At 46.8% G+C, this 14,232-nt stretch overlaps 1 protein-coding gene across 1 annotated transcript; it reads right to left on the bottom strand.

Annotated features, from left to right (window-relative positions):
* Window positions 1-1,045: 1,045 nt before the first annotated feature.
* LOC143161693 (carnosine N-methyltransferase 2) lies at window positions 1,046-13,672 on the bottom strand. Its single transcript, XM_076340805.1, has 8 exons — window positions 13,513-13,672; window positions 11,121-11,182; window positions 9,523-9,661; window positions 7,785-7,837; window positions 4,538-4,645; window positions 4,299-4,429; window positions 3,184-3,277; window positions 1,046-2,153 (listed from the first exon to the last, which is right to left on the bottom strand). The coding sequence occupies exons 1-8, from the start codon at window positions 13,536-13,538 to the stop codon at window positions 1,798-1,800; spliced, it is 969 nt and encodes a 322-aa protein (XP_076196920.1). The 5' UTR covers window positions 13,539-13,672; the 3' UTR covers window positions 1,046-1,797.
* Between the last annotated feature and the right edge of the window lie 560 nt (window positions 13,673-14,232).

Here is a 14,232-nt window from a genome sequence, read left to right as displayed (position 1 = left end):
AGAGCCGCAGTCCTGCCCGAGGGATGATGTTACGCTATCGTTTTCCCACTGCTTTCCTTTTTTTTTCCTTACAGTAGTTTCAGAGGAAACATCTGCAGGAGAAATGGCTGCATTTCAAAAAGATATGAAAAAAACCAAACCAAAACTAAAAAAAAAACCCAAAAAAACCCAAAGCACAAAGTGGAGCCGTGACGACCGTGTGAGCTGACATTACCTTTTCAGACGGGAGCGCTGCTACCTCTGGCAGTAACGGCATCCGGGCAGATAGATGGGGGCGGGGGGCGTAGGTTCAGAGGGATCAGAAGGACTCTGGGTGACAATGGCATCTAATATTTTGCAAGCCAATGTGCCAGCCCATGTGTTCGTGATGATGGAACAAGCCTTTTGATCAATACCAGGCATCAATAAGGCAGCAGTATCTGAGCCCCTTCGGATGCACATGGGCACGTGCTTTCCAGCTTAAGCACAGAAAAATCGGTTTATAGAGGTGGGCTCTGCGCCTGCAGCTTTTTTCCATCTGAGCTGGTGCTTCCTGCCTTGAGAGCTATTTGCAAGGAGGCCGGCAGGACTGCAGGCTCCTTTGCCCCCATGTGCCCAGCCCAAGGTCCGCACAGCACCATGGCCCTAAATGCAGCACCAAATCCCACTGGTGTCCTGTGCAGGGTCTCCCTTTCCAGCTGGCTGCCCTAGAAGCACCTTCTTTAGCCCTCTGAATAACTCAGGACCCTGTGGAAATAGTCCTAACTTACCTGTATTAACACCTTAACCACATACATTATATTTAAGTAACGTAGCTGCTGTTTTGCTGTGCTGCAGCAACGCTGCTTCGAGTGAGCCAAGATGCCTCCAAAGGCTGTGGCACAAGGATGAGTTGCATCTCATGCCCAGCTCTTCCATGGCCTCAGGCTCGTCTTTCTCACTTACAAGAAACTTTATGCTTCCATAAAACTGGATTTTGCATTTTTTTTTTATTTTTAACTACCTAACCTCTTTGCTCTTCATTTTCTGAAGCCCACACGTACAGAACAAGATGTGACTTTTTTGGTTTAAGATTGCTTTTATTTTATATAGAGAAAAACAGTAGTAAGAAAGTAACAAAATTAGTATCTGCCTGAAAGAGCACAGGGCAAGTATCATCCTGGGATCCAAAAAATCCTCCAAACAAAAAGGTTGATAAATTTTTAAGACATGTCTATATTGCGAGATGCTGAGATGCTTGGGGCAGTGAATACCTATGCTGATAAAACCATGTGAAATAGCCTAGTGCAGAGCAACTTACAGCTCAGGTCTGGGTGCAGTGAGGTGCACTACTTGGGTGCAAAGCAGCAGGGACACCTTGCTGTTTTTTCCCTGGGGCAGCTGGAAGCAGTGGGTCTGTACGCAGCCAGCACAGGGGCTGCAGCCGGGAGCACCTGGTCATATAGACACATCTTTAGGTATGTAAACATGCTGGCTACATAGAAAAGTGGAAATTCCAGTGTCAAAAGCACAGACAGGATGCATACCATTAAAAAAAAAAGTCCATGTAGGCTTTTAGTGAGATGGAGCTCTTTCCTTTCTGGAAAACATTCTCCTAGGGCTGGACTAAATAGTCAGGCTCCATTGACGTCAGTGGGACAAAGAGCTCACCCCCAGTGTTGCAGTGTCCGCTGACCCTGGCTGGGAACGGGAGGCTGCGGATGAGCCCCACTTTCTTGCCTTCTTGCCTGCGAGTTGCCTTCTTTCTATGCTATGCCCTTCTGCAACCGCATCGCCCCTATACCCACCCTAACTTGTCTTCTGCAGTTGGTCCGGACTCTAGGATTCAACCACAATCATACTCAAGGTGTTTCTGAAGATGATCCTCCCATCCTCTTTGCTGCTGCACTCGGGCTGGCAGAGAGCCTCCTGCAGCCGCTGCCGCAGCCCCGGGGGGGCCGTGCCCAGGAAGTTTTTTGTCCCCGTCATGAAATCCATCATGCGGGCTCCAACCGGGTCCCCCTCAATAAAGCACTCGGTGATATCCCAGCCTGATGGGAACTCATAAACGCGGTATTCAACACCCAGTCTCTTCAAAACATCGGTGATGCCGTTGGAGGTGATGTAGTGGCCGCTGTCGGTGGAAGGCAAGCAGTGTCTGTACTTCTTCCATAAGCTGGCCCATCCGCTACTGTCTGCCAGAGCAGGAGGGAAGGTTACTTTTGCAAAGCCAAGGCAGTCAAACATCAGCTAATGTAACTACTAAATGAGTTTGAAATGATCCCTCGCTGCTGGCACAGACTTTGCCAGGAGCAGTTAGAAGAGGTTTCCCCTTACTTGAGTCCACTTATAAATGTCTGTGCCTGGAGAGGAGTAAAACTGTGATCTCCATTAGCCCTCCTTCCTAAACTCTCCTGTTTAAAAGAAACTCTGAGGAGATGGTCTCTGGCACTGGATTTTTCCGGGAGGAGTACACACAGATATATCAGTGCACTGAGTCTGCACATGCATGCTACCTATTAACTGCCCCTTTGATAGAATAGTGCAGATGTTTTTATACCTTGAACCTCCATTTTAAGTAAACATCAAAGAACACATACCTGAAAAGCCAGTCCCAGCTAGCAAGGGAAACAGCCTACCAGCAATGCTAAAGGGAGTTTTAATGGCAAACGTGGGGAAGTGTGCTTTATCCACTGCACCACAAGCTGGGGATCTGTGAATGGCACACTGGAAAAAAAACACTCCATTTTTTTAATCAGTGCCGTGATGTTGTAAGTGCCTCTTTTTCCTCTTGGCAGCTCCTGTTGTCCTGCTGGGGTCTGGGCCATCGCTGTGTGGAGGAAAGCGCCCCAAAGATGGGTACTCCCAGAGCTCAGGTTGTACAGTGCTCATTTCACCATGAAGAGGGATTGACCCTCATTCATTAATAGCCACACTTCTCTCTAGCCAGTAATTTCACAGCAGAAGGTCTCTGCGAGTTAGAGAGCAATTCAACTACTTCATAAGTAGGGAAGCAAGAGCACGAAGGCTATGCCTATGCAGTCCCATCAGACATTGGGGTCCAAGAGGCTAAGCCCAAGATCGCTTGTTCCCTATGAAATACGGCGTTTGCTTTATTTAATTAATAAGCACTAGTAAAATCCCGAGATGAATATTTGTGGTTCTCATACTTCAAAGCTCTTCAAAACACCAGCAAAGAAACAAAAAATAAAAGGCCCCTCTTACCTGATAAAATTATGATCAAGAGTTTACCATGATGGTCGAGGCAGCTGTGGAAAAACTTGATAGTATTGGGAATATCCTCCACACGGTACAGCATCTAGAAGTGACAGAGTTACACACAGCCGTTATTCCTCCTCCACAGTGCAATGGCCCTTCAAAGTCTTAAACCCTTTCTCTATAGAGCTGTTTTAAATTACTTCCCAGTTGCTTCCCAGCCTGTCCTAACTCAGCACACACGTTTAGGGATGCCCCACAGGACTGAGCATCACCAGCTCTCCACCGGCACCAACAGCCTGGGGTCAGACCTGGGGACCCTCTGCTCAGCCTCGGCCACCAGCGGGACGCTGACCTCCTCATCGCTGCCCTTCAAGCCCAGTGCAGTTTTGTGGTTGGAATTTATGTGCAGAGGCTGTCCCCTGGTTTCTGTGGCTGGTCCTTATCACCAGGGGCATTTCTTGGCCGTGTCTGGGCCATGGGCAGGTTGGATCTCTTCCAGAGATCAAGGAATTTGCACTGGGACAAAGCAGGGCTCATTTCAAAGGCTGCCCTCAGGGCTTGTAACTTAGCCCTTGACCCATCCACCAAAACTCTGAAACACTTTTCAGGTGTGAAATCAGCTCTTATTAAATGAAAACAAAATGAAATAAAAGAAAAATTAAATAAAACCACTAAAGCGAGACAATAACAGATTTTTCCCAAAATATAATTGGTACATACAACATCAGTGTCATCAGTATCAGAGAAACAGCAGAATAATTTCTGACCCAAAACCTGACACAGGTGTTCGTTCACTAACCTTTCCCTCAGTGACATCCAAACTGCTCAGATTAAGCAAAAAAATTCTAGCTTTTTGCAGCAGCAAAGCATAATTGTTGGCTTCCGTGTGATGCGTGATGGTCTGAGACTCCTCCTGTTTTATTACCCACCATACACAGTTAAACCAGTACAAACCAGGGACCAAAACCAAGGTGGACAGGGAATGAGGTTTGGTGTTTGTAGAGCTGCTGCAGAAGTAGTTGCTCATGGAAGAACTGTGCTCAGCTCTGCTCTCCCTAACTTGAGGCATACAGCAGAAATTAAGGGAGTAGTTAAAGCTAATGAAAGCAATACTCCATTACCTGGATCATATGGATGAAGTCGAATTTCTTATGTGCACCTTTCTCTTTCACCTGTTGTTCATATTCCAAGGAAGTGAGCTGGTGCCAAATAAAAGAGACATTCTGCAGGTCTGGAGCTTGATTCACCAGCTCTGTTTTAAAAAAGCAGAAGAAAAACATGAATTTCACAAAACAGCAGAAAAACTTATCATTCAAATCGACAGTCCTCACTATACCCCAGGCAGCAGGTATAGCCTTACCTTTGTAAGCTGCCACGTGCTGTGGGTTGGGCTCTATGATTTCGTTGTCAATAAAGACCCCTGGGTGTGCAGCCTGCAGTATCCTGATCATTTTCAAATCCTGCTCGCCTAGTCAATAAACACAAATTCATTACTTTAAAAAGTACGTAAATGAGATGAAAGGATGCCGGTGCACTTGCCACCCTTGCTGCCGGGAAATCCCCCAAGCAGAATTGAGGCACTTTCTACCTTGCAGCTTGCATGGTGGCATCTAACCCATAGTCTTACCGCGATATCTTACTGCTTGAGGGAACATATAGTTACAGATAAGGCTAAGAACAAGGAAGAGATAAGCAACAGCACAGAAACCTGCTATTGGCAATACTCTGGGTCATGGGACAGCCAGGTCAAAAGATCAATGTTTAATAAAACAACCGGGAAGCATTAGTTTTCAACAAAAATGTAAAGTTTGAATGGGGGCATGGAGGGAGTCAGCACAGGTGTGCAATTTCAGTGTGGCACGGGGTGGTCCATGCCTTTGGCACTGCCCTGGGGAGGTGATGGTTGCTCTGCCGCTGGTGTGACATGGCTTGGAGACCTGGGGAACGGCATGGCAAGAGGAAAGACCCATTGACATGCAGTACCCTGGGTCTTCCCTCTTTGGGGCCCGACCACGTGGTCTCAGCTCTGGGCATCTACTAACTAGTTGTTGTCTTGGAGTTGCAAATAGAGAGTCATATATTGGCGTGTAGGTGCCCTGCAAATTTAGCTATTGGTGCTCCTCTGTTGTTGTCTGAGCTCTGGAGGAGCAAGCAGCAGTCTGTCCTTCTGTGCTAGGAAGTTCCCAGCCTCTTTCAAGGTGATGCAGGTCACCCTTGTTTCTTTCAGAAGGGCCATGATACCCTAAGTGTACAAAGTCCACCTGGTTCATCTGGGACTATGGAAATAAACAGTAGAGGCAACAACCTTGAGTGAACCTTTGCAAGAATCCTATCTGTAGCTGATGGCGGGCCCTAAAAATAGTCCTGCCCTTGCAAATGTCACACAGAGAGGGCTTGATATGAGATACTGCATCTTCCCTAGGCTTTCAGCTGATGTGCCATCTATGAGAAAAGTCGTCATCTTTGGCAGGTGTTGCAGTAAATAGAATTCAAGGAGGAAAATATCAGCCATTCCAGCACTACAGGGACATTCAAAGAAGGACGAGTCTTTTGAAATTGGAGAAAAAATACCCAAGACCCCTGAGGAATGCAGTGGCAGCGGTGCAGGGCTGGACAAAGGCAGAAGGAAAGAGGCTGCGGCTCCCTCCGTTGAAGGTGGGTGCGTGGACCAATATTGTTGACACTGGCAATCAAGGTTGCCAAGGTTGCCCAAGGTTGCTTGCCCTATGGCAAGCAGCTGAATCACTTTAGACAGTCCTAAATGCCAGTTAGTAGGTGCCTTGGGGTGGGAAACACCAGCAATTAGAGGTGTTGATGTGGGCTCCCGGCAGGCTCGGGGCAGGCAGGAGGCAGAGCATCGCTGCTCCCATGCCCTGGAGCCACTGATGGTGGCAAATGGGTATATCAACAGCAAATGGGTATTTTATAAGTTGTTTGAGGTTTTTTTTACTCCATCTCTGTAAAACGTCCAAACCCAGTCTTTGCAAGAGCAGGTAATAACGTCCTCAACTGGGGTGCCTGCAAAAACAAGCGGTAAAATACAATGCTTCAGAGCAGGAATTTCTCTGCTCCAGCTTGCCCTGCCGGCAACAACCCTTCAGCATTAACTGAATATTTCAGCGAGGCTGAAACAGGAGTGAAAGCCCTCTGCAAACCGCAGCCCGCGCTGGCACTAACTGGGAGGTTACAGCCGAGATAGTTAAACCCGCCATGGGAAAACATGGGGTGAATGAGAAAATGTGATCTGGACCGACCAGCAGTCTTTTAGGATGTGGAGTCGGTCACTAATCCCCATTAATATTTTTGTCAACTAAACTAATTCCGGGGGCTCTGTGAAATCAGAGTCCAAGCCTGGAAAGGTCAGGGATCAGATCTAACCTTTTGCTCAATGCCATCCCAGCTCACTCCTCTGCCCGGCTGCAGAAGTTCAGCTCTTACAGCCATGAGCAAGCTGAGGGAGTGCAAGTCTGGGAGGGGCAGCTACCCAGGAAACCCAGGAAATTTTAGGGTTTTTATTTTTCCATTAAAACGTCTTCTGAAGAGGAAATAAGAAAAAATGAGGACAGTGCAAAAAGTTCATTTTTCCCTTGTGTTTTCTTGGAGTCAGAATTTTGGTTTTATATTACTTAATGAAAATGGAGTGTAATTGAGAACTGAATGATTTCTTCCTGCTTGCTTTCTCATATGCTCCAACATATTCCCAACTGGGGAAAACAATTCAATGCTATTTTCCTCTTACTCAGGAAAACAAGCAAAAAAAAGTGAGAAAAATACTTTCATTTGAAAGTACTAACACTTAAAATTCAGCTGAAAATACTTTTAAAAGCAAAAGCAAACTCTGACAAATCAAACTGCCACTTCTTTTCTCTACTTTTTATTTTCTTCCAGTTTCCCTAGGAGCAAAGCTGGATGTTTCACCGTTTGTTTTTTTTTTTTTAAACACAAATGCATTTAGAACAGCTTTAAAACTTTTTTTCCAAAAGATGGGTTTCTGTCTGGAGGGAAATACCATTAGTTGTTAAACCCTACTTATCACCGGATAAAAACACAGTAGTAACAAAGAAACACGTCTTGAAAAAGCTGATGAGGCCCCCTGTTAATGGTTGTGGCCAGCTGGTTTTGCACCACCTGGAGCAGAGCATTGCCCAGCTTTGGCCTCTGGGATCCCTAAAAGCAAAGCAAAATGAGAGATCCCTTCAGGTGGGATATTCTAAGACAGGACTTTGGGTGGAACGAACCTCTCAGATGTCTCTAATTCTCCCCGACAAGGCTTGAAGATGCTCTCATACCTAACCCGGAGCAGGACTCCTTGCTTTGAGACATAGAAAGTCAGGTGAGAGTCATCAAGAGGCAGAGACTAAACTAAAATCATCACACTCATCTCACTTCTTGGACAAATCTGAGCAGCAGCGTTTTATAAGGGAGATGGGGAAGGAAGAGAGAGCATTGCTCTCATCCCGGCTCCACGCCCTGTTTGCTGTTCTCTGCTTCACTGAGAAATACTGTTATTAACGCCTGAGTAGTTATCCCCATTGCTCAAAATTTCAGTACCACTTTCTGCTACCCACAGGGACCCCCTGACCCCCAGTATCAGTGGTGCTCCTTACCTGTGCCACTTCCAACTCCCAGAACATTTATAGTTGATTTTCCATTGCCGAGACTGAAACGATAAGTAGACATTACTCCACCACACTACGTCACACAACTTCATGTTTTAATTCCAGTATCTTGGATGCCACATTGGCCCGGAAATTTAACTGAGTTTTGCCACGTGAATTGGGATAGAAATTCGAGCATCCCTTTGGAGCCCAGCTATAACCAACTGCGTGGCGGGAGCCAGCCCTGTATTAGCAAGCTCATATTTCACAGTACAGTAGGCAGCAGGATATAGTGTTTCTCTTCCTCTGCCAGAGAGTTTTCTTCAAGCTGTGGCTGGCACCATGTAAAAAGGCCTCAGGGAACCCCAGGGCGAAGGGTTTTCTTCAGGGGTAGCGGGGCTGTGCCTGGCTGGGATGGGCACCGCTCCCCAGCCGGGGCTGCAGGGACAAGGTGAGATGGGGCAAAACCTCTGCACCCTCAGAGGACAAGTTTGGTTTTCCAATATTGGATATAAATGCCCAGAAAAAAAAAAACCAACAGGCTATCCAGATGACTGGAAATCCTCTCTTTTCAATATTCGTCTTGGTTTGAAATTGGGAGGAAAGGTCAAAATCTTCAGTAATTTTTACCTTAGAAAAATTACTTCTGAGAAGATCAAAAAAACCCCACCCAACCTTGTGGTTCCTAGCAGAATATTTAATAACAGCCTGGCTCAAGGATGAGGAGCCCGGGCTCGAGGCACCTCGCTGCTGTGACGTGCTTTATGGCCTTATTCTGCTCTCGGGCATGGACTGTGCAGAGGGATTGATTTTCCCATACACAATCTCAGGAGACACCACAGCAATGATTCAACAAGAGGGGAGAGGGTATTAAATCCTGCAGGGTGTGAGCTAGTCAAGGAGCCTTAGCCCTAATGAGGGTCAAGACCCTTTGACAGACCCACAATCAGCATCATAAGAAGCCACAATGTTTTGCATCATTTCAAATTCACATAAGTAAATATTTCAATTAAAATTTCCCAATACAAAATATTTTTTAATTATTATTTTATTGCTAATTTTTTATATATATCTGATCTGGAGAATAAAAATTTGCCTGCCTAAATTTTTTTCTCAATAGAGAATACAGTTTCCATAACATCCAAAAATTACCCAAACTTGAAAGATCTTTCTTGTGGTTTGGATCTAGGCTGCTCTAAAACTTATCTGCAGTCATCCAGGCTTAGTATATTACATCAATACTTCACAAAACTGATTATCATTTGGTACTTAAGCAATGCAAATCAACTTAGGATAGAAATAAGGAGGTCTTAGGGGACTGAGAAAATCAAGAATTAGTCACTAGAAGAGAATTAGAGATGTGTTTCTGTTTGGACTGATGCGTGATGAAGTCCCAAAAGCAGGGAGAGAGCACAAGAGAGATTTCTTTTGGAAAAAACAAACAACAAAAAATACTTTAATCCTTGGAAAGTCAGCTAATGAAAAGAGATGGACATGAAAATGAGGTCTTGATTCTTTCCTTAACATAAGCTGAGAGGCAGCACAGTGTATTAATTGAAATAGCATGTATTCTGGAGTCATTAAACAGAATATCCTAAAGACCGCTATTAAGGGACTTAAAATCAAAAAGCATTAAAAGTTAATTCATGCCCCAGAAAATCCTTAAACATGTTTGCTGACCCTTGTATGCAAGTTGCCCTCCCAAGATAACAGATGGCTTTCCCACTTCGGTGGAAGCACTCCTTACCCAGCCATGATGTTGGGCATTTCTTCCTTGTTGAACTCGTCCATGCACTGGTGCTCTGTTGAGTGATCCAAAAATGACTTAAAGGCTTCTACATACTCCTCGGCCGTGAGACTTCTCATGGAAGGGATCACATATAGCTCTTGAGAAATAAATATAAATTGTGTGTTAGCAGCTTCAAGGCAAGTGAAGGATCAAAGCACTTACCTCATGGAGGAAACCCAACCCAACCCAACAGAAGCCAGAGAGTCAGGAAGACGGTAGGGAGAACGCATGGCCCAGGAGCCGTCCAAGCAGGTGGGCTCATGCGAACACTTTCCAACCTGTTCACACTCAGGGTTTGAAAATTATTCTTAGATGCCCTTTGACATCAGCATATTTGTTAAGTGCCTCGTTATTACAGGTCTCCCTGAGGAAAATATCCCCATAATTTCCTGAAGATGCTTAGATAGATATGGCGTACTCGGTTTGCAGAAAGGGAGGTAACTGGAGTGTTTTTCTGGAAGACTCAAGGCAAGAAGGTGAAGGGAATTGCACAGCAGGTCCAAACCTGGAGGGGCCGTCGCTCTCACACATGCTGGACGGTGTAACTGAAATCGCCAGCTGTTGGCACATGGGCTATTAGGGGTGATACAACACAAAAACTGCCACCTGCAGCTGAAGCAAAAATAGACAACCTCATGCACTTCATTTCTGACTCTTGCCAGCATGGGGCTGCAATGCACTACTGGAGAGGTGGATTCCCTGCTGGGAACTGCAGCTCGTGGCCAGGAGGGCAACTGATAGCAAAAGCATTTCATCTGAACAGGCTCATGCTCAAATGTGGGTGGCTGAGACCAAGACTTCTAGCTCTGAACCAACACCCAGGGCCACTCAAGGGTTTGCAAGCAATTATTGCAAAAACTCACTTTCCTGCTGTCTCTTCCTAATGACAGCGCTGCTGCCAGGGCACAAGCTCTGGCCAGCTGCTTGGGCCTGAGGAGCAACGATAAGACTTGAGGCTCACAAGAAGATGCCATGCAGCTGAGTACTGGTTCTGGGGTCTATCTCAGACAGGGGGCTGCAGTAGGAAGGCAGTCATAGTGCCAGCCTCAACATGTGAGATCAGCATTGGAAAGGTAGCATTCAATAGGAAAAAAATCAGCTTTTCCTCCTAAGCGAAATGAGGATGAAGGACAGGACTCAGCAAAACATCTTCATCCTCATTTTTGCCTTTCAAGGAACTGCTTATTTATCGTTTGCATTTAGTTGCCACTAGTAAGAAAACTAGGTATGTCTTGTACAGGACTGTGCAGTCTTAAATTGAATGCCTGTGCTGTTTCCAAAACCACACGTCATTGGCAGCTGTGTTTCTGGTAGGTACGTATGAGGACCCTATGTCCAGCCCTATTGGAGGTAAAGGTATCACCATCTATCCTCAACACTTTGAACTATACCCTAACATAAACCTGAAATCACCTGAATTGCAGTCAGTTTAGCATCCTGTCTCTTTTTTTTTCAAACAATCTCTAACTCCGAAAGAAATAAAACATGTTTGTAGTGTTAGCAAGCTGAGTGGGCATTTTACTTTAATCTCCTTTTTTTTTTTTTCTCCCAAATACCTGAATTATCGTGTGGAGCTGTCAGAATCTCTGCTTCAAAGTTCATGCTGGGGAACCTATTCCTGTAAGGAAAGTATAGCACTTCAGTTATTTGAAGAACCTGTACACTTTCTTGAAGCTGCATTGCAAATGCAGAACAAGAGGAAGACGCTCCAGGACAACTTTTCCTCGCCTGATAATCAATGCTATTTGTTCTCTTTTACTACACTAAAGAAAGTCAAAACTTCTTGGTTAGCTGATCACCCGTAAGTATCAGCAATGGACTGGCCACCTGCACCAGTGCTTGTCTGAGATGCGTTGTGGAAGCTTTTCCTCCCTCTGAAGAATCGTTAACCAGTCAATATCGTGGAAGGCATTAGACTAGTCGATATTACACACTCTGTGAAACCTTTAATCATGGAGTAGAAGAAAGCAGTGAAATTAGGAAAAGGCTATAGTGAGCTCCAGCATCTGAAGTGCTAAAAGATCTGCTCGGCCCAATGTTTCTGGGACCTTTTTGCTTTGCTTTTTCTTTAAGTTCAGTTTTTCCTGGCTGCAAATATTACATTGGGTAACTTGTAGAAGGCACAGGACTCCAAGGGCAAAAGTCAATGCGTTCATTTGACCATAACCTGTTTTCATTCAGTCATATGTTTTCATTCTTAGCTTGGGGGTTTTTGTGAAGATTTCCAGCAATGAAGTCACATCTTCATTTTCCTTTGACAACGTGCTTCATCTATGGAATATGCATGAGGTGCCACTAGCAAAAGGAAGGGATGAAATTAAATTGGAGCAAGGACCTCGCTTCTGCAAAGAAAGTGTTGGGATGAGGCTATCTATGCAAAGGGGAAAAGTCATCTTCTGGGTAACCACATTTCAATATCGAGATGCACAGCAAGACTTAGGGGTGATATTCCTGTATAACCTGAGTTTAGACACGTTGCTGCTCCCAAAGCTTTGCCATTAGAAAATGCTTCATGACAAGCAGTCTGCAAAAGCAGTAAGCAGCCCTCGAGTCCCCTCTGCCAGAGAGAAAACTCCTGCATGAATAAGAAACAAGCCAGGAGGTGGAAAAGAAAAAAGGGAGTCTTGTAGTAGGGCTTTGAGATACAATATGTAATGACTGTGCTAGCAGGTAGCAAGGAAGTGGCCACATGTGCACATAGCACACTGCTTTGGTTGATGAAGGCAAGAAAAGACTAAGGTGAACCAGAAGTCTCGGAGACGCTGGGGCAATGCCAGAGTCCCGCAGGAACAGTTGATTTCATCTGAGTTCACTGGCAAAGTCACATACCTGGCTCCCAAGAGGTACGTTAAAGGTCTTGGTTCCACCACCTTGACCTCATCGCCCTCCCAGAAAAGAACACACAGAAGTTCAGCAGCAACAAGCCTGAACTCAGTCCCCTCCGTAAGCTCCAGTTTGGCTGCAGGCCAGTCCCTCCAGTTTCCACTCAACCCTCTGACCTCTTTTATCTCTGCCTGTCAAAACAGGGGACTAGTTTGTCCTCTCAGCTGGCTGAACCGAGCAAGATGGTTTTCAGAATAAATCTCCCACTACAATGCCAAGGGGTAGCGTGGCTTCTCCTGCGTAGAGAGGAACAGCTCTCGGGGTCCAGGCACATGAACTCCATTTCTGACCGGTCAAATGTTTCCAGCCATCCCAGGAGACCTGCCAGGTGATCTGGAGAGACTGCAGCACAAGTATTCACCAGGACGGATGATGCCAAGTTAACTTCTACCGAGACTTTTGCCATTTCTCCCCAAGCAGGGTTTCTAAGATTGATTAATGTTTGTTGCTGGGAAGGTGAAACAGACTTAATTATTGCTGGGAACAAATGAACTTCCTCTAAAACCTGGCTTAAATTCTAGGCTGGATCTGAAAATTGATTGGGCTGGTGCTGCCCATCCCAGGACCCCGATACCCAACAGCAGGACCGAAGCAGTGACTGCCAGGGAGCGGGATGCTCATGGGCACGGCTCGTCCTGCCGCGGCTCCTGACTAAGTCAGAGCTCGCCGTTAGCAAGGCTAAACCTCTTCCCTTCCGTGAACCGAGCAGGTTGCATTATGGACTGCAGGTGCAGGGCACAGAAGGAATTCACAGGGTCGCTTTAAGTGGCACGGCACCTTTAAGTTGAAAAAGTCATTAAATTCAAGAGGTTTCTAGCAACAAAAATTGCAAGAACATCTTCATAACTCATAATTTCATCACACCTAAACTTGGGCTGCTAAGGGGCTAAAGGTCTCCTCACAAGGCTAGTTTAGCCCCCATCCCTCCCAGGACATGGGCACATCTGCTGTTACTCCCACCTTACACACGTCCACCCGTGACCCAGGGACAGCAGGGGCTGGCTCTGCCACCCAGCCGGACGGTGGGGAAACACGCACCCTCGCTCCTTTCCAAAACCCACGTACCTCTTCATCTCTGGGACCGGATCCATGGTCAGGGCGGGTGCCGTGCCGGGGCACGGCGGCTGGGCACGGGGCTGGGGGTTAGCTGGGTGCCTGGCCCCTACGATAGCATGTCCACCTGCCGCCCCGCCCCGCGCCGGCCGCTCAACCCGCCGTGACGGTGGCGGTGATCCCGGCGTGCGGCTGCAGCTCTGCCGGCACCTGTCGGGACAGGCAGCGTCACCGGAGCGAGAAGGGGAAACCCGAGCCCGGCGGGGAAGGAGCGAGGGGCCGGGGCAGGCGATGCGCAAGGCCTGACGTCTGCAGGGCTGAGCTCATCAGGCAGGAGCCGCGCTGTTTTCAAGGGGAGGACAAAAAAAAAAGGGACAGATTCAGACTTCAAAATCTTTAAAACCTGAGTGGAAATGGCTGAGGGGTGTCAGCCGGTGCCAGGCAGACCCAGGGGCCATTTCCATTTGCTTTTTAATTTGCTTTGAACCCTGCCTCTCCTTTGTGCTCGCTGCCCCAGGTGGGAGGAGGTGCTTTCCCGCATCCTTGCCGTGCTGCTGCCTGATGAACGGACATGTTGGGGATGCGCTGGGAGATCCCTGCTTTCTCCGGAGAGAAGAGGGGCTCGCTGGCTGCCCAGAGACCTGAGCAAGTGATTTTTCCATCTCTGATTCAGCGGAAATGGGGCATAATGGCAGGACCCACCAGCGGGCACTGCAGCCCTGCGGGCAGCCT

This window comes from Aptenodytes patagonicus, chromosome 6 (genome assembly GCF_965638725.1).
Source record: "Aptenodytes patagonicus chromosome 6, bAptPat1.pri.cur, whole genome shotgun sequence".
Classification (NCBI taxonomy): Eukaryota; Metazoa; Chordata; class Aves; order Sphenisciformes; family Spheniscidae; genus Aptenodytes; species Aptenodytes patagonicus.
Note: the sequence above shows the minus strand (reverse complement) of the source record. Positions and strands in the feature narration are given on the sequence as shown.

Bases quoted from the DNA above. Each gene is read 5' to 3' on its own strand.
- LOC143161693 (XM_076340805.1), bottom strand. From the start codon at position 13,538: ATGGATCCGGTCCCAGAGATGAAGAG. The intron at 4,430-4,537 runs GTAAGGCTATAC...TTTTTAAAACAG, and splicing joins GCACGTGGCAGCTTACAAAG to AGCTGGTGAATCAAGCTCCA. The intron at 3,278-4,298 runs GTAATGGAGTAT...TGTCACTTCTAG, and splicing joins ACTTCATCCATATGATCCAG to ATGCTGTACCGTGTGGAGGA.